General features: G+C 51.6%; 2 protein-coding genes across 6 annotated transcripts; one reads left to right on the forward strand and one right to left on the reverse strand.

Annotated features, from left to right (window-relative positions):
* The first annotated feature begins 170 nt into the window (after window positions 1-170).
* On the forward strand, window positions 171-10980 carry FAM118B (family with sequence similarity 118 member B). Of its 5 annotated transcripts, none has more exons than XM_057382064.1 (8): window positions 171-328; window positions 4111-4188; window positions 6136-6388; window positions 7162-7389; window positions 8538-8666; window positions 9003-9207; window positions 9697-9756; window positions 9828-9959. In XM_057382064.1, exons 1-8 carry the CDS (start codon window positions 222-224, stop codon window positions 9887-9889), a joined length of 1122 nt encoding a protein of 373 aa, XP_057238047.1. In that variant the 5' UTR covers window positions 171-221; the 3' UTR covers window positions 9890-9959. The 5 variants fall into 5 exon arrangements, with proteins under 5 accessions (XP_057238047.1, XP_057238042.1, XP_057238045.1 ...); XM_057382062.1 differs by lacking the exon at window positions 9828-9959 and adding an exon at window positions 10298-10980 and having other exon boundaries at window positions 174-328; window positions 8922-9207; XM_057382061.1 differs by having other exon boundaries at window positions 174-328; window positions 8922-9207.
* Window positions 10430-16785, reverse strand: SRPRA (SRP receptor subunit alpha). Its single transcript, XM_057382058.1, has 14 exons — window positions 16609-16785; window positions 15754-15837; window positions 14795-14958; window positions 14536-14696; window positions 14261-14414; window positions 13584-13734; window positions 13313-13419; window positions 13007-13125; window positions 12642-12728; window positions 12378-12550; window positions 12071-12284; window positions 11831-11994; window positions 11605-11703; window positions 10430-11401 (listed from the first exon to the last, which is right to left on the reverse strand). The coding sequence occupies exons 1-14, from the start codon at window positions 16726-16728 to the stop codon at window positions 11273-11275; spliced, it is 1926 nt and encodes a 641-aa protein (XP_057238041.1). The 5' UTR covers window positions 16729-16785; the 3' UTR covers window positions 10430-11272.
* Window positions 16786-16811: the final 26 nt, after the last annotated feature.

A 16811-nucleotide genomic window follows, 5' to 3' on the forward strand; every position in this document is an offset into this window, starting at 1 on the left:
GCGGGGGGGAAGCGGTTGCCATGGCGACGGCGGCCGCCATAATGTGGGGGGGTCCCATGGCCGCCGCCGTGAGGGGACGGAGCGGCCTGAGGGGAGCGRAGGAGACCGGCGGGGCCGGGGGTGAGGCGGGGGGGCCGGGAAACCTCTGACAGGGGCGGGCGGCCCGGCTCTAACTCCCCCCCGCCGCGCCGTCGCCCTCTAAAAAAGGCTCGTTTTTATGGATGCTTCCCCTTGGGAAGGAGCCTCGGCGTCCTCCCCGCCTGCTGAATCCCCGTGTTGTTGCTTTTCCCGCAGGTTTAGCGAGGAGGGGGAACAACGGAGAGGACAGGTAAGGGCTCGAATAACCCTGAAGGTGTGACCCCCGTCCCTGGTTCACTTTCTAGGGTCAACCCTGCAAAGCCAGCGTGCTTCCCTGGGAGTCTGTGGGGTACCGAGCTCAGCCAGGCTTTGCTGTGTCACTCCCTCTCCTTGCTCATGGAGCCACTGGGAAGCACGTGGAGAATCACAGCGTTGAATAAAACCGCTGCTGTGTTTTAACTCACATCCAAGGAGGCTGAACCTTGTGTTTCTGTGGGGTGGACAGAAGCAGAGCTTGTCCCCGGTCCCGTTGCCCATGGAGCCTGTGCGTTTCTAGGATGGTTTTGATCGAGCTCCAATTGCTGCTCCCACGTGGAGAGACAGGCTTGGGAATTGGCCAGGGACAATTCAGCTTGTAGCTGAACCATAGTGGCTTTAAACAATCTTATCCCAACACCTTAAAGCCGCTGGATTGAAAAAGAAGCTGGGAATTACACCCTTGCTGGTTSGAGTTCTCAGTACTCAAAGAAGCTAAAAATAATGGATGAGCAGTAGGTTTGTACTCGTTTCTTTCTGGAATTTGTGGGGGCTGTTCTGGAGGAGCCCATTTTCCAGCGTGGAGCCAGATGACTTGGCTTYGATTTTAAACATCCAGGTGTAGCTTTAGTTGTGTGTTGGATGCTGAGCATGGAGATGGTGTCAGCAGTGATTTCTCCATGAGGTGGCAGAGAATATGTTCTGTTAATTCCCCATTTTGGTACTGCAGGGTGGGCTCTGGTGTTGACTGTGTTGTCTGGTCATGTTTTGCAGAACTACCTTGAGGTTTTTGTAAATACACACCCTGTGTGAACCTCGGCCTTCGTTGTGAAACACATGGTGTTCAGGTGTTTGCTTTTACCTGGAATACACCTTCATTTTTCCAACATTTCTGCAGCTGGATGTGTCTGTGTCACACAGGGAGTTGCTGTGGTTGGGTTTATCAAGTGTTGGTGACTTGGGCATAGTGTGAAGCTGGCGTGTGAAAGACTTTAGGATAAATTAAGGGATTCCTGTGGAGGGAGAAGGAGAACRCAGCAAACCCATTCTTAATATCCCTGATAAAGGTGATTGAGACAAGGGAACAGGGCAGCTGAGCCAGGAATCCGTGGAGTGTTGTGTTTACAGTTTTCAGCTCCATGTAGTCTAAATAGCTGGAAAGTTCCCAATATCTGGAGAAGGCTGGAGAGCCATTTCTTATCTTGTAAGTGCCCATGGCTCCCTCTCCTCCATGGCACCTGTGTTCCCAGGGGAGCCTGCAGTACCTGCTGTGTTTCTTGCYCATGGCAGCATCATGCTCTGAGGTAATTCCATTTCATTTTAGCTACCACCGCTGTGCCAGCACAATCCATCCCCCTGTGGAGCAGAGCTTCTCCCCAGGACTGAAAACTGGAGGTTTCTATTTCTTGGCTGAATCCCCATGAATTCTTTTTAAGACCAGTAATAACTTTTTTTGGAACTAGGCTGTATTTTTAATGGGGTTTTTGTTCCTTTATGGCTCTCTGCACTAAATAATAGACTTGAAGGTTGAAGGTCGTTGTATCAGACAACCTTACTAGGTGATTATAATTCTAAAAGGTGTTTTTTCCYAAGCTTAAAATTACTTTTAAAATGTCCTTAGTGCTTTAGAGGTACTTAAAATTGATTTGATGGCTCCATTCCTGCTGTTAATAGCMTGGGAATGTGCAGGTTGAGCGAGATGAGAGCAGTGCTGAGGCAGGTGGAAGCAAACAGGGGGAGKCCTAGATGGGAGTTTATGAAGAGCCTCAATATTTGAGGCTCAGCTGATGATTCATAATCTGAAGATGATATAAATTTAAATTATGGCCTATTTAGAAAGTGAGGAAGGGTTTACCTTTGGCTGTAGCTGTGCTGCTATGGAGGGGCTGAGGGCAGACCTGGCACCACCAGGAGCAAAAATTTCCCTCTGAAACATTCCAGTTACCCATTGTTAGTCCCTGGCTGGTCTAAAGTGTCTTTGCACCATTAAATACAGTCTGGCTGGCTTTGTTCAAGCAGYCTGTCCTTCCAGAAAAATCAGCTAATCCAAAAGGAGAGATAGGACCCTCCTGGACAGGAAAAAGAGGGGCTTTCCCCCCCTTTATCCTGACTGTGCTTGGCTGCATTCACTCAGTGGGACTTTGATGGTGCCACCTATCTGATCCTATGTCCAGCAGGTCCTCCTGTCTTCCTGAGAGTCACCACTTTGGTCCTTACTTTTTTTTGAGATTAACCCCCCTGAATAGTTCACCATGAAGAGTGACAGATTGCAGGCGTTCAGGGGTGATGAGGCTGCAGAGGTTCATTGTGAGAACAGCACTGAAGTGCTCCCGGGCTCATTGTGGATTGGAAAAACACAGAGTACAATGTTCACAAGGGTGTGTGATGGAGGAGCCCTGCCTGGCATGCACAGAGGGAGGAAAGTGGGAGATTCCTCACTTGCTAAAGGCCTTTGACACTTTTACCCAAAATCTGGGCCCTACAGTAAGGCCCAGTAAGATAAAAAAGTGATTATTTGAAGTGATGAGCAGCATGTATTAAGTGACGTTTCAGGAGGCAGGTGGTGAACACCAGCTCTCTGAGGTGTTTTACTGTTGTTGAATGTTTTATTCCTGAGCASCCTGGTGTGGTGGAGTGTCTCTGCCCRTGGCAGGGGGTTGGAACTGCWYGAGTTTTAAGGTCCTGTCCAACCCAAACCATTCCATTGTTCCATTGTATAAAGCTTTCTGAAGGGGTTGGAAAGAAAACACTGCACAYGCAGTGTATCTGAGTGTCTGCCAGAGTCACTTTGCCCTGTTCTCATCATCCAGTATTGAAAGCTGCTGGTTTYGTAGAATATTGGCTGATTTCTCACATGATCCATCCCAACACTTGCAGCTCAGGTGAGGTGTCCTACCTGGAATGACCTGCCCTGTGTCACCTGCTTTGCTGCCAGGGAGCAATCACAGCATCTTGTCTTTAGGACAAATCCTCAGATTTCCCTGAGATGGCAAAACCTGCAAAAACTYTGATTTTGGGTCAGCAGCTCTTCCCCAGCATTTCCTCTGGCCAAAAGCCCCGTGTCTACAGAGTTTTTGCTGAACTCTTCACTACAATTGGCAAAAAAAAAAAAAGCAGAGGAGGGTGAACAGTTCTGTTCGTTTTCATTCCCTTTTCATAGACTTATTTGGGAGAAGCGGAGTGGGAGAGRACTGCGTGCTGGCAGGCCTTTTGTGTTTTATGTCATGGGCTGTTGAAAGAGTTCTCAGACTGCACTTCCTTTCCGTGGGCTTTAAGGTCGTTTCCCAGTGCTTGCAGATGCATGGAGGGCTGGGAAACCCTTCTCTCATCACCAGGGAATGAAATGCTCTCCGTGGCTTTCTGGAGCCAACAAATATCTTTTTGTCTTCTCTTCCCTCCCACTGTTTCCCAAGCAGCAAGTTTGCCGACAGGCCTTGTCGGGAAGGAGGGAGTGCTGCTCCAAGATCCAGGCTCTCTGGGAAAATGAGTGGCTRAGGTGAAATGAAGGGTCTGGCAAACTGTGTTTAGCTGAAGCAATCACACCTGGCTGTACAAAACAGCCCAGGATGTTAGGGTAAAGGAGGTCAAGGAAGTGGATGAGACCGAGGGACAAAGTTCAGAGACAAAAACATGCAATTCTCAGCCCAGAGATGATCTCAGAACGATAACAGACCTGGGATTTATCCACCTGTGCAAAGCTGGTTCTGCAAAACTCTGTTGTCCACGTGGTGTTGTCCTTGTGCAGTGACTTTCCTTGTGGTCATTTGTCTGCTATAGAAACTGGATGGCTTCTACGGTGAGCCTGGGCAAGGAAACATTCTTGGAAGATGGAATGCCACCTGCGAAAAAGCCCAGGTAAATTTAATTCTACCTCAGTGAATTTCTTCTAACGAGAGCCTTTTCCTTTGCCTCACGTTGTTCTTTAAGGATTGTGACCCTTAGTGACCGCGGCCGTTTCGCTTCCTGATCCAAGAACCGCGTGCTGGCTTCTGGCCATGCCCTGGGCTTTCCTGCTGTTAGTGGAACAATGGCCTTCACACCCAGAATRTACTTTTTTGGGATTTTAACCTTCAGCCAGGGTGTGGGGTCTCACTCAAAGCTGTATTTTAGTGTCCTGTCTCGCAGTGTCAGGTTAGACACAGTGGTTGTGCTTCTTCGCTCGAGTTGGGTGGAGGTTTCCAGGAGRACAGGGAGTTCCTCACATTAGTGTGATTGAGCTGCATGTAAAGGCTAAATAATTCCACTCTGAGGCTCCCCATGCTAMGAAATGGTCTTACAGTTCTGTGAGTGGGAACCTGATTGGTGGATTCTGTCCATCCAAGACTGGGGCTGTGGCTGCTGCAGGCTCAGAAGTTCTTGTGAACAAGCAGCTAATTCATCTGGGGAGTTGTCTCCCACTAATTTGATTTATTTTTGAAGTTCTGGAGGGCTGCAGGATAGTTCTTTGTGGTCTTGAAGTTGATCACTGACCCTGGAATGTGCAGAACTGAGGCTGGGAGATTAATTTTCTTACTTGCTCAGGGTATCAGGGCAGAAACAAGTGCATTTATCAGCAGGGAACAGAATGCCTCTTTCAGAGATGTCATGCAGGACATTAAGACTTGGGTATTTGCTATTATTTTGGATTTCAGTCCCCGGATTTCCAATAGTGTTTTTAAACTAGCTCATTAGCATGAATACAAATTTAATCCTCAYGTGAGGCTTGCAGTCCTCAAGTTAAACCCTATTCATCAGCTCTGACAGAGAAGCCCTTCTCAAGGAAAGGGTTAACAAGTCTGTTTTCATAGGCAGGAGGTGAGAGAAGGCACAGCTCCATCTGTGTGGTGTTGGTTTCCTCTCCCCTTCTCACTAAATATCACATGTTTGCTGATAAAGCCCATTCCTTCCAAACGAGCTGCTCCCTTGGGCTGCTGCTCTCTGAGGGGAGCTGCAGCGGGTCCCTGGCACAGAAAGCAGCTGGACACCAGGCAAGGCAAGGTGAGGAGCAGCACAGCTGCTTAATAAATGATAAAGGTCACGTTCAAACGCACTGTGCAGGTGTAAAGCTGGGAAAATAGGAAGGAGGAATAAGGAGAATACAGCCCTGCAGCCGTTTCATGTGACTCTGCATCATCTGGGATCTTCTAAAAGATTGGCCTGGAGCATCCCACTGACAATGCAGGCGTCRCRGGGAAGGGATTGCTRRTAYAGCTGAGGGGCTCCTCAGCAAACTRGGGTTGGGTCCCTTGCAGGGCAGAGCCAGGAGAAAGCCTTTCCTTGTTTTTCTCTGTGCTGGGATAAATGGAGCTGTTGTCTCCAGCCCCTGTTCTGCACCTTGTTTAAACCAGGTCATATTTCCGACCTGCATGGGATCCGACCCGTGTTTTGTCTCAGGACATGGAGCATGTGTGTGTCTCATTCTCTAGTGCTGACCACACCTTTCCCATGCCCTGCAGCCTTCCAGATAACTTTTATTAATAGACTTCCCTTATTCCGGATTTTCAGTGGATTAGCTTTGCTTCAGAAGCACCCCAGGGCATCATTGACTTCCCCAGTAACCATCCTGGTAACAGATTCAATTCCCAAAAACGTTGTCATTACGTACCTTGTATTAGGAACATTTGTGCTGCTGATCCGTGCAGCTGCCTGCTGTCTTTTAGGGATACCAAGCTGCTATGCCCATCCTTGTTTATCAGAGAGTGGATATTCTGATTCAAAATTTAGGCACAGAGTACCTCCCTCTCTCGTGGTCTGTGTGTCCCACCACCCCAGACACCCTCCCATTCATGCTAGTACCAGCTGTGCACCTTTCTCCTCTTGCAGGAAGCTGTTGCCAAGCCTCAAAACCAAGAAGCCTCGGGAACTTGTTTTGGTGATTGGRACAGGAATTAGTGCCGCAGTTGCTCCCCAGGTCCCAGCTCTGAAGTCTTGGAAGGGGCTGATTCAGGCCCTCCTSGATGCTGCTATTGACTTTGATCTCCTGGAAGATGAAGAAAGCAAACGGTTCCAGAARTGTCTTCATGAAGACAAGAACTTGGTTCATGTTGCCCACGACCTTATCCAGAAGCTGTCTCCGGTCAGTGTGCTTGTGCCCACCCTGAACGTAGGATTTGACTTCTGGAAACAGCCAGATTTGGTTGTCCAGCAATGGTGCCCCCATCCCAGCAATTCCTCTATGTACAAAGAACCACGAGTACAGTTACTGTGCCAGGTCCCTGCTGTGGGCACAGATTTTGGGTATTTCATCTAGATCAAGATRATTAGAGGGAYGGAGCACCTTCYTGTRAGGAAAAGCAGAGAGAATTGGGATTGTTCAGGAGAAGAAAGTTTCAGGGGTGACTTAATTGTGACCTGCCAATACCTAAAGGGAGATGACAAGAAAGATGGAGAGAGACTGTGGACAAGGGCCTGGAGTGACAGGACAAGGGGGAATGGCTTCCCACTGCCAGAGGGCAGGGTTAGGTGGAATATTGGGAAGGAATTCTTCTATGTGAGGGTGGGGAGGCCCTGGAACAGGTTGCCCAGAAGAGCTGTGGCTGCCCCATCCCTGGCCAGGATGAATGGAACTTTGAGCAGCCTGGGACAGTGGAAGGTGTCCCTGCCTATAGCACAGAGTGGGACGAGATAGGCTTTAAGGTCCTTCCTAACCCAAATTATTGTAGTATTCTGTGATCCTATAACTATGCTGAGGGAGAGCACCTACCTCGGTGCAGTCAGAGCTYTGTGTTTGCCCTGCAAGGATCCAGAGCTTTGCAGGGTCTTGGGGAAACGTGGGTAGTTTCTCATGGAATCATTTGGCATGAGGTGTTAGGGGTTGTGCTCTGATCTGAATCTGTCTCCCCTTCTCAGCGCACAAGCAACGTTCGCTCAACCTTTTTCAAGGACTGTTTATACGAGGTGTTTGATGACCTGGAATCCAAAATGGAAGATTCTGGGAAGCAGCTGCTTCAGTCTGTGCTTCACTTGATGGAAAACGGGGCCCTTGTGTTAACCACAAACTTTGATAACCTGCTGGAGCTGTATGCAGCACACCAGGGGAAGCACCTCGAGTCTCTTGACCTGACTGATGAAAAGAAGGTAAARKATGATTATTTCTTTTGTCAGGGTGKTGCTGCAGGATGTGCCCTCAGGCTGCCTGAAGGCATTGTACTGATTGTAGTGGTTTAACTGGTGGCAGACAAGCTCCAGGCAGGRGCTCTGTTCAGGGCTGCAAGCAGAAGAATGAGGAGGAGAGCTCCTTTCTGGGACGCTGTGCTTGCTGGCTGCCATCCAGTGCTCAGGAGGAGTCCTTAAGCCTGCTATTCCTTTGATCTCTGTCCTTGAAACTTCTGGCTTGGCCTGGCTTCCACATAAGGCTCGGGTTGATGTTTTTAACCAATGTGGGAAACTCCATGTGAGATGCAAAGCTGAACTTTCTATTTTTATAACGTGGTGCTGAGTTCTTTCTGTGATGGGCACTTAGGGCTGCAGCCTTCGAGGCTCCTCTCTTGCCCAGTGTCCTCTTCGTGCAGTGTCTGGAATAGCTCCTTCTGCTGCACTTTCAGAGCTGTAGTTATTCTCTTCATGCAAACATCCCTCCTCCTGCCCCAGCCAGGCTGTGAAACCCTGAGCTGCTCACCTCATCTCTCCATTGTGGATTTTATTTGTGGGGAGCATTTCATGCTTCTGTTTCCATGTTAAACACACCCAGTGTGTGTGTGCTGTGCAGCAGTCCTTGGTCTCTTTTCATTCTCATTTCTGTGCTTCACGTTTCCTGCATGACCTCTTAATCTACATGGCTGGAAGTACTTACAGTGTTACAAATAAGCATTCTAATTATCGCAAGCTTAAACGAGCCGAGGTCTGCAGGAGTAAACCGAGAGCCTCAGAAGCAGCTGTCTGAAATGGAGGTCAGCCGGTGAGCTCCCTTAGGGGCCACGAAATAAAACTTCATAGGCCTGAGAAACATGATATGGATTTGTAGTTTTTCCCCTTTTTCTGGTCAATCTGCTGTACTGATTCAGTGTTCTCCTCACATTCACCAGTCAGCTGAAATGTTGACCCAAATGAGAACCACAGGCTGTGGCTGCAGGCCCTGGTGTTGAGGGTGATGGACTCACCTTGAGGAGAGAAGATGAGGAAGAAGCTGCCTCTTTGGAATGCTTCCCCAAAATGTTCCATTTGCCAGTGCTGTGGTAGCTGATGCGATGCACTCACTGACGTTGCTGCGGGTTTGTGTTGTGCAGGTGCTGGAGTGGGCACAAGAGAAGAGGAAGCTCAGTGTCCTGCACATCCACGGTGTCTACACCAACCCCAGYGGCATCGTCCTGCACCCGGCCGGCTACCAGAACGTGCTGCGCAACACCGAGGTCATGGTGAGCCCATGCTGGGGGCCTGGGCCTTGTGTAGCACAGGCTCAGCTGAGTCCAGACTGAGCTTCACAGAGGGCGGGGGAGAATTAACTACTTATGGGAAATAGGAGGGGTGAATTCTCTAGCCTGCTAAGGTGCCATTATACCTCCCACACTTGCTGAAGGATGGCATTGCTGCAGAGCCTCGTCAGGGATAGGGCAGGTCTCTTGTGAGGACAAAGCTTACCTTGACCAAGAACATCTTTCCCTTTCTTAAAGCGAGAGATTCAGAAGCTGTATGAAAATAAGTCCTTCCTCTTCTTGGGCTGTGGTTGGACAGTTGATGACACCACGTTTCAGGCCCTGTTTTTAGAGGCTGTCAAGCACAAGTCAGACCTGGAGCACTTCATGCTGGTGCGGAGGGGAGATGTGGATGAGTTCAAGAAGCTCCGTGAGAACATGCTGGACAAAGGGATCAAAGTGATTTCCTACGGAGATGAATACGCCGACTTGCCCGAGTACTTCGAGCGGCTGGCAAGCGAGATCGCCATGCGGGGCCGTACAGGTATGGGGGYAGGGGCTGGGGGACATTTGGCTGTCACCATGGAGAGTAGGCAGGGTTAGTAGCCCCTGTTTTCCACACTATATAGAGGTTCCTTGAACCTTTTTTTTTAAAAAGCGAATGTGTCTCCAAGTGTAGCTGGATTTGAGGGTTACTTTTCTGAAATCACTGTATGCATTAACAGTTTAAACAGCTGTGCTGCTTCCCACGCCTGCAAACTTTGTTTTTCATGTGCAGTTGCAGCTGTTTGTTCCCTTTTTAGTRAAGGGGCATTTTAGTGTCACTGACCTTTGTGCTGCTCACACTAAGTCAATGCTTTTTTTTTATACAAGAGGTATCACTAATAAATCATAAAAATGGGGAAAAGTGTGTTCACTGGCCAGAGCCTGGCAGGTATTCTGAGGGTTAGCCCAGCCAGGAAAGCCTGTGTGAAACCACCACGAGGGCAGTTGGCTCTCCACTGGTCTGACACTGGTCTCTGCTCTGCCCCAGGTGTGCCCAAGGAGGGGCAGCAGCTGAACGGCTCTGCCGCCACCCACACTGAAGTAAAAGGTAAGGAAGACTTTCTGGAGCTGAGGGGCTTCACCCTGTGTAGCTCCCTGGAGTTCCAGGCAGGTTTTCAGTCTTTGCTTCCRTGCAGGATGCAGCCCCTGAGCCTCAGCCCTGCCCAGGCCCTGAGCCATGACAGGGGCGTCTGGGACAGGCCCAAGCCCGGCCAGCAGCCCCCAGGGAGGCTGGAGCCCACCATTGTCCAGCTGCTGTCCAGCACCGAGCCAGGACMCTTCCAGCAGGGAAGAGGCCGGGACAGAGCCTCCACAGATGAACTCCTGGTCTAACATAGTCATTGTGGTTTTACTGGGGCTGCATGTGCCTGTGGAGCGCGGTGTCCCCRAGGGAGCTGCAGCCTCCTCTAACTTCATACCTAGTGCTTTTATATTCTGTATTTCAATTAAAAAATGAAACTTGAGCTTTTTTTTTTTTTTACTGGAAGCTCTAGTTTTCTAGTCCTGTCTTTTTACTGTACAGTATTTTGTATGTTGAAGTTGTATTAAAGGCCTGCTCACTGAACTTTTGGCTACTGTGTCATTTACAGGCCCTCTCACACCTCACCCTGGCGGGAGTTGATCTCCCCCAAACCCAGGAGGAAACAGGTCCTGGCTGGAGGCAAGTTATTTATACACAGAGAACAAATTATGAAGTTTATTTTATATAAATTATGTCTCTTAGCAGACAGCATTCAATTTATTGCACTATAGCACATCTGCGATACAGAGCTACAAGACATCGTCAGAGAGGTTTGTATTATTCAGTGTAGCACTTCCGACCGGGATCAAGAGGCACTCGGAGGGGGGAGAAAGGGTGCAGGAAAGCAGCAAGCAGCCACCATTCTCTTCCAGTATTAATGTGGTTTGGTTTGTTTTTTTTTTCCTTTTTACTAGCAAATAATGCCAAGACCAGTGGGCAGGAGCCAGGCAGAGCACACTGCTTTCCTCCTCCAGACCCAGCTGCCGCAGCTCTCCACCTCCTGCCCAAACKTGTGGGTTCTGGGGACCCTGCTCCAGAGTCCGGGTGAGGACCAGAGATGGGGGACTTTAAGGCAATTTAGCATGTCCCCTCAGCCCAGCATAGGCTGTCACCTGTTTTTTGGTTTATCAGCTTCGGTGGAGCGGCCAGGAGCAGCRACATAACAGCCAGATCTAACGCTGCCCCTAAGCCCAAGTCCCTCCTGCCTCCTCCCTAAGCTGGTCTAAAAATCAAAAGCAGCTCAAARAAAAAGCCTTCAAACCCACCAAAAAGCACAGCAGATCCTGGTACCGCCCAACCCCCCCCGTGCAGCACGAACAATACAAAGCTCTGGATTCGGCCTCCCCACGAGGGAGCCTGCRTCACTGGACACAGAATGGAGGAATGCAGGGAAGGGCTTTTTCTGGATAAAAGGGGGTTTATCCAAAAAAAGTACCCCTTATCCCRGTATTCCTCCATTCTGTTCTGCACTACACGGGAAAGACTAGTCAGTGACAGGGTAAAGCATGTTCTTCTGGGACATCCGCACACAGCGATTTGGTGTTTAGGCCTTCATGAGCGCTGCGACCACGGCCTTGGCRTTAAGGCTTCGCAGATCACAGTAGGTTTGTCCGGTACCAACGAAAACGATGGGCTTGCTCGTGATGTAGGTCATGGAGATGGCGGCACCCACCTGCCGGGGACAARCAGCACCATGAAATCCAGTGCTCCCCCTCAGGGAGCTTGTCAGTCATTCATACCCCATGTTAAATCTGGGTTCAATGACTTCAACACAAGGGAAAAGCACAGGAGTGCCCCATGTTTGACAATTCCTGTCTTTCCCCTGCAGTCACCATCAGCAAGCTCCATGCAGAGTCACCTCAGCAGCCTCCTTACCTTGTCATCAATGGTATCAAACTTGGTGAGGACGATCCCATCGATGAGCCTCGGTGTCTGGGCCATGGAGTGATCAGCCAGGGCCTTGTTGAACTTGACCTGAGGGAGAAAAAAGATCCCAGAAAGGCATTTGTGGTGCTGTCACCGTCCAATTCTCTGGTAAAACCTACAGAAACGGGTTCTTTTCCGCCTGTCTCTCAGGAACACAAAAAGCCTCTACACTCACCAGCTGATCCACAGCCTCATTTCCCACCAGAGCTTCCCCAACGAACAGGACCAGGTCGGGAGCGTTGACAGCAATGAGTTTGGCCAGCGCGGTCATCAGGGGCGCGTTGTCCTGCATGCGGCCAGCCGTGTCCACCAGCACCACGTCGAAGCCCTGGTTGCGAGCTGGAGGGGCGGGGAGGCAGCGTGAAGGATGGCACTGTGCCAGGACAGCGGTGCCCACCCCCAGGTCTGCACATACCATAGGAGATGGCCTCCATGGCGATGCCCGCGGCGTCCTTGCCRTATCCCTTCTCGTAGAGCTGCACCATGGTGCGCCCGCCGTGGCTCTCCGGAGGGTGCAGCGCGTTGAGGCGCCGGGTGTGGGTGCGGAGCTGCTCCACCGCTCCCGCGCGGAACGTGTCACAGGCGGCGATGAGGACGCTGAAGCCGTTCTCGATGAGCCAGAACGAGATCTGCAGGTGGCAGCAGATCAAACAAGCCCGTCAGTAGCTACACAGCCTGACCCCATCACCCCGCTCCCATGATCCAGGAGGATCCTGCCCTACCTTGGCCAGGTTGGTGGACTTCCCGACACCGTTGACACCGCAAAAGGTTACCACGTAGGGCCGGCGATGGCGCTGGGCATCCATGACATCGCGGAGGACGTCCACGCGGCGCTGGGGCTGCAGGATCTGCACCAGGGCCTCCTGCAGCGCCTGCTTCACCGTCGAGGTWACCGCTGGGAAGAAGGGCATGGAAAGGGGACCCATCATGCCTGGGGAACACTCCCGAGCTCCAAACCATACACAGGATGGCACAGGGACACTTACTGGTGAACGTTCCCATCACCTTCCCTTCCAGTTTCTTGGCCACAGATTCACAGAGCTGCACTGCAATCTCAGCTGCCACATTTTTAGCTTTGAGAAAGACAGGGCAGGGAGTCAGCGCTGCTGAGGTTACGCACATCCCACATCAGCCTCGAGGGAAGGATGGAGTCAGTGTGCAGGATCCCCGCCAGGYCTGACCACTGCCCCCCTTCTGCTGCACTGTTCAGGGCTCCCCAGGGAAGACAGGAACCCACCACAGTTCCTGTGGACAAGAGTATCCCAAACCATGGGCACTGCCYRCACTGGAGCCCACCCAACAGAGCAYAGGGAACTGCCACTAATCCCTCACATCMCAGATCCAGACATACCAATCAAGTGATCCTTCATCTTCTCCAGCACGGGGTCCATGTCAGCTCTTGTCAAGCTCTTGGAACCCACCAGGCCCTTCAGCATGCCAAACATGCCCCCCAGGCCACCCTTCTTGGCACTGTGGAGAAGCAGAGGATTTACACTGAGGTTTGAGAGTGAGTTGCAAAGGTCAGATGCACAAGAGCCTACCCTGAGCGGACAAACACACCAGTTTGTCCTTCCTGCATTACTGGTTAGACTGGAACAGGAGTTACAGGAGAGAAATCAAGACCCATGTGAGAAGCARGGGCTGTGGGAGCCTCTACCTGGKTTTGGAAGGGTTCTGGACAACTTTCTCCTCTTCGGCTTCATCGTCACTCTCATACTCCAGGTCGTAGAGGCGGCCAGGCTCCCGATTCTTGTCCCCCAGGGCCTGYGAGGGTGAGAAGCAGCTTTATGGGCTGGGTGCCACGATCCTTGTTTCATGTTTCCTCATGATCCCTTCTCATCAGGCGCGGATACCGGGCTGGGTTCGTAACGCCCAGTTAATCCCAGAGAACACCCAACAGCAAACGGAGCCACCTGACCTTTCCTTACCATGTCAGGGTCAAACTCCTCCACGGGACAAGCCTCCGCACTGCCGTTGGTAGCGGAATTACTGTAATCGAGTACTTTGGCATTAGAGTTCCCCAGATCCCACACCCGGGGCTTCTTCCCCTTCTCCTTCTGTGCATCAGGCTTTGGAGATCTGATGGAACAAAGACCAGAAACACATTGTGTTGAGGGCAGGGAAGCAGCAGTCACCACCTCCTTGGAAGATGTGAAAAATAAAAGCCTGGATTACCCAGAAAGGCAGAAATTAAACCTGACTGATTTGGTCTCTTGAGTTTATTTATCTGAGCTTTAACCCTGTATGGCACTTCCCCTCAAGCCAGGCATCAATGCACTACTGCTCTCTGCTTAATAAAGACAGGTCTGGACCTCTCCCAGTGTTTCTGGATCTCCCAGCAAAAGGCAACAGGCTCTATTCCCCCTCCAGACGCCCAGCTGTCCTCTCCCAGTCTTTTCAGAAAAGGAAAAGGGAAACAAGGAAAAGGGAAACAAGGAAAAGGGAAACAANAAGGAAAAGGGAAACAAGGAAAAGGGAAACAAGGAAAAGGGAAACAAAGTCCAGAAAAGTGAGGTTTGGCTTCCAGGGGTCACCAAAAGGAGGAGATATTCAGCTGTGGCCTGGTTGAAAGCACAGGCAGACTGACCGTGCCTTCATCACCCACCTGGACTTCTCCCCAGCTTTCATGTGTCTCCTGAAGAATTCYTCCCGGTTCTTCTGCAGGATTTCATCCTTGGTCAGCTCCTCCTTCTCCCCTGCTGCTGAGAGCTGCTTGTCACCTGCAGATGCCTTACTGGGCGCTGCCACAGCTTCAGTTCCTGACAGGAAGAGTCCCAGCACAAGCTCAGACCAGCTCCAAGAGGATTGGGAAAGCACAGGCTGCAACATGTTGCCCTGGAATATTTCCTTCCCTCCTATTTACCTTCCCCATCAACTTACCATCCTTTTTGGAACCTTTGTTCTTCTTGTTCTTGACCTTCTCCTTTGGTTTCTCCCCTCGGGTTTCAATCATACACTTGACAGTCTTCTGGGATTTCAGAGACTGTTCAAACGTCTTCATTACCGTGGGAGCTCGGACTTTGCTGCTCTCCTCTGCATCCCTGTGGGGATGTGACCCATTAGCCTGGATTTCAGCTCTTTCTCCCCCTCCCATCTCTGCTCAAAACAGAAATTTAAGACAAAACCCAAGCTCTGCTACCGGAGGAGGCGCATGAAGTCATCTTTAAAATCAAAGGTGCCATTTAGGAGGCCCAGGGCGCCTTTCTGCTGGAACTCGTTGCGGTACTTGTCTCGGAACTCCTTATGGACGTCGTCTATCAACTTGTCCACRTAGGTTAGAGTCAGGATCTTCTGGAAGCCCACCTGCCAAAGAGCACAGCCAACAGACATTGCACCTCCAGCCCACTCAACAGCAGCAAGGAAACAAAAACCTCTCTGTTTAATTCAGTTCTTTAACTCGCACAAGCTTCAGCTTGGTTTTCTGCTCCACCTTCCCAGGCTTTTAAAAKGCCCCCAAAAATGTAAAAAAATCAGCCAAGAGCTTTGCTTCCACAGGTGACCCCAACACACACAGGTTGTGCCATGGCAACAAGGACACGTAGGGCAAGAGCAGAAAACCTTTAGCTTATCTGTGGGTCAGCAGGGAAGGTTATGTGGATTTATGGAGATAAGGTGCCAGGAGATTAAAAAGGAGAGTGTTAAATGCTTCATAAAGTGAAGGGAATGACACATTTCTGGCTTTTTTCCAATAGAGCTGGCCAAACGTAAGTTTTACAAGGTTGCAGCTTCTATTTGAGGTTTGATTAGTTTTAATCCTGTCGCAGATGATTAAAATAAGCTGCTACTGCAGTGGCATTCAGCTGATAGAGACACCCATGTCCCTCCTCTGGTGGGAGCCTGGCTACACTGGGGTCACTGTTCAACATCCCCTCAAAACCCTCATCACACCCCCTCATTCCCAAATTCCAGAGACTGAGGAGCCAAACCAGTCTGGGAGCCRAGGTCCAGCCCTACTCAATGCAAACAGCTGTTTGCTCAAACCTCAGCCCACTGGGAACTGTTCCCCCTCTTTTCTGGGGCAATCCCCTTCCTTTGGGTTTGGGGCTTCCTGGGGGGTTGGAGGGACACCCAGGGGTGCTTGGAGGGAGGATCACTTACCACAAACACCAGCTCAAACTGGTTGTCCAGYTTGTACTTAAGCGTGAGGGCTTCATGGGTGAAGGAGTTGTTGCCACCTCTCTCCTGTGGGAGAGGAGCTGTCAGAACGGGGGTGCCATAAGCACCCATCATCCCCTCATCCCTGTCGCACCCCATCTGTCACCCCCCTTTCCCAAAGTGGCCCAGCACCCCTTTCACATGATCCCACACCCCTGGGCAGGTAATCCCATCCAAACCCCCCAGCTGGTGATCTCACTCACCCCCAGAGCTGATCGTGCTCCCCTCCACCCTCTCCCAGGTAGGCAGTCCCACCTTTCCCCCCAACCCAGGTAGATGGTCCCCCCCAAGTCCGTCTCCTCCCCAAGGAGACAGTCCCATCCACACCCCCAAAAGGGTGACCCCACACCCGTCCCCATCCCCGCAGCTGCTCTTACCTGTTTGTCCCTCCCAACAGGCGACCCCAAAGGGCCACGCTTCTCGCCCCCGTCCCCAGGTAGATGGTCCCATTCTTATGTCCCCCCTCCCCATGCAGGTGCTCCCATCCACCTCCCCCTCCCCCGGGTGATCCCATTCCCCCAGAGAGGTGCTCGTGCCCGTGTTTCCCTCCTCCCCAGGTGGGCGGTCCTGGTCCCCACTCCCTCGCCAGCTCCGCGGACTCACCTGATCTCCCTTCCCAGGTAGATGGTCCCGACCCTTCCCCCCGCAAAYGTCCGCGGTCTCACCTATTCTCCCTCCCCGGGCAGATGGTTCCCATCCATCCCCTCCCTTACGGCAGGCGGGCTCGMCCGCTCCCCCCTCGCCAAGCTATGTGACCCCTACCCAACCCTCCGCCCCCGGCCGCCGCTCCCGCCCGACCTGCAGGAGGACGGAGCGGATGAGGGCGTTGACGGGGGCGGTGGCTGCGGGCCCGCGCACGCCCTGGAAGCACCAGAGGACGAGGCCGCCCTTGCTGAAGATGGTGAAGAAGTCGAGCATGGCGGCGGCGCCGGGCCCGGCGGGGCGCACACGTCGCTCTGCCCCGCGCTTCCGCCGGAAGCCCCGCCCCCCCCGCGCCATTG

The sequence above is a fragment of the Malurus melanocephalus genome, unplaced genomic scaffold, assembly GCF_030028575.1.
Source record: "Malurus melanocephalus ecotype Western Australia unplaced genomic scaffold, MMel_1.1 scaffold_548, whole genome shotgun sequence".
Classification (NCBI taxonomy): domain Eukaryota; kingdom Metazoa; phylum Chordata; class Aves; order Passeriformes; family Maluridae; genus Malurus; species Malurus melanocephalus.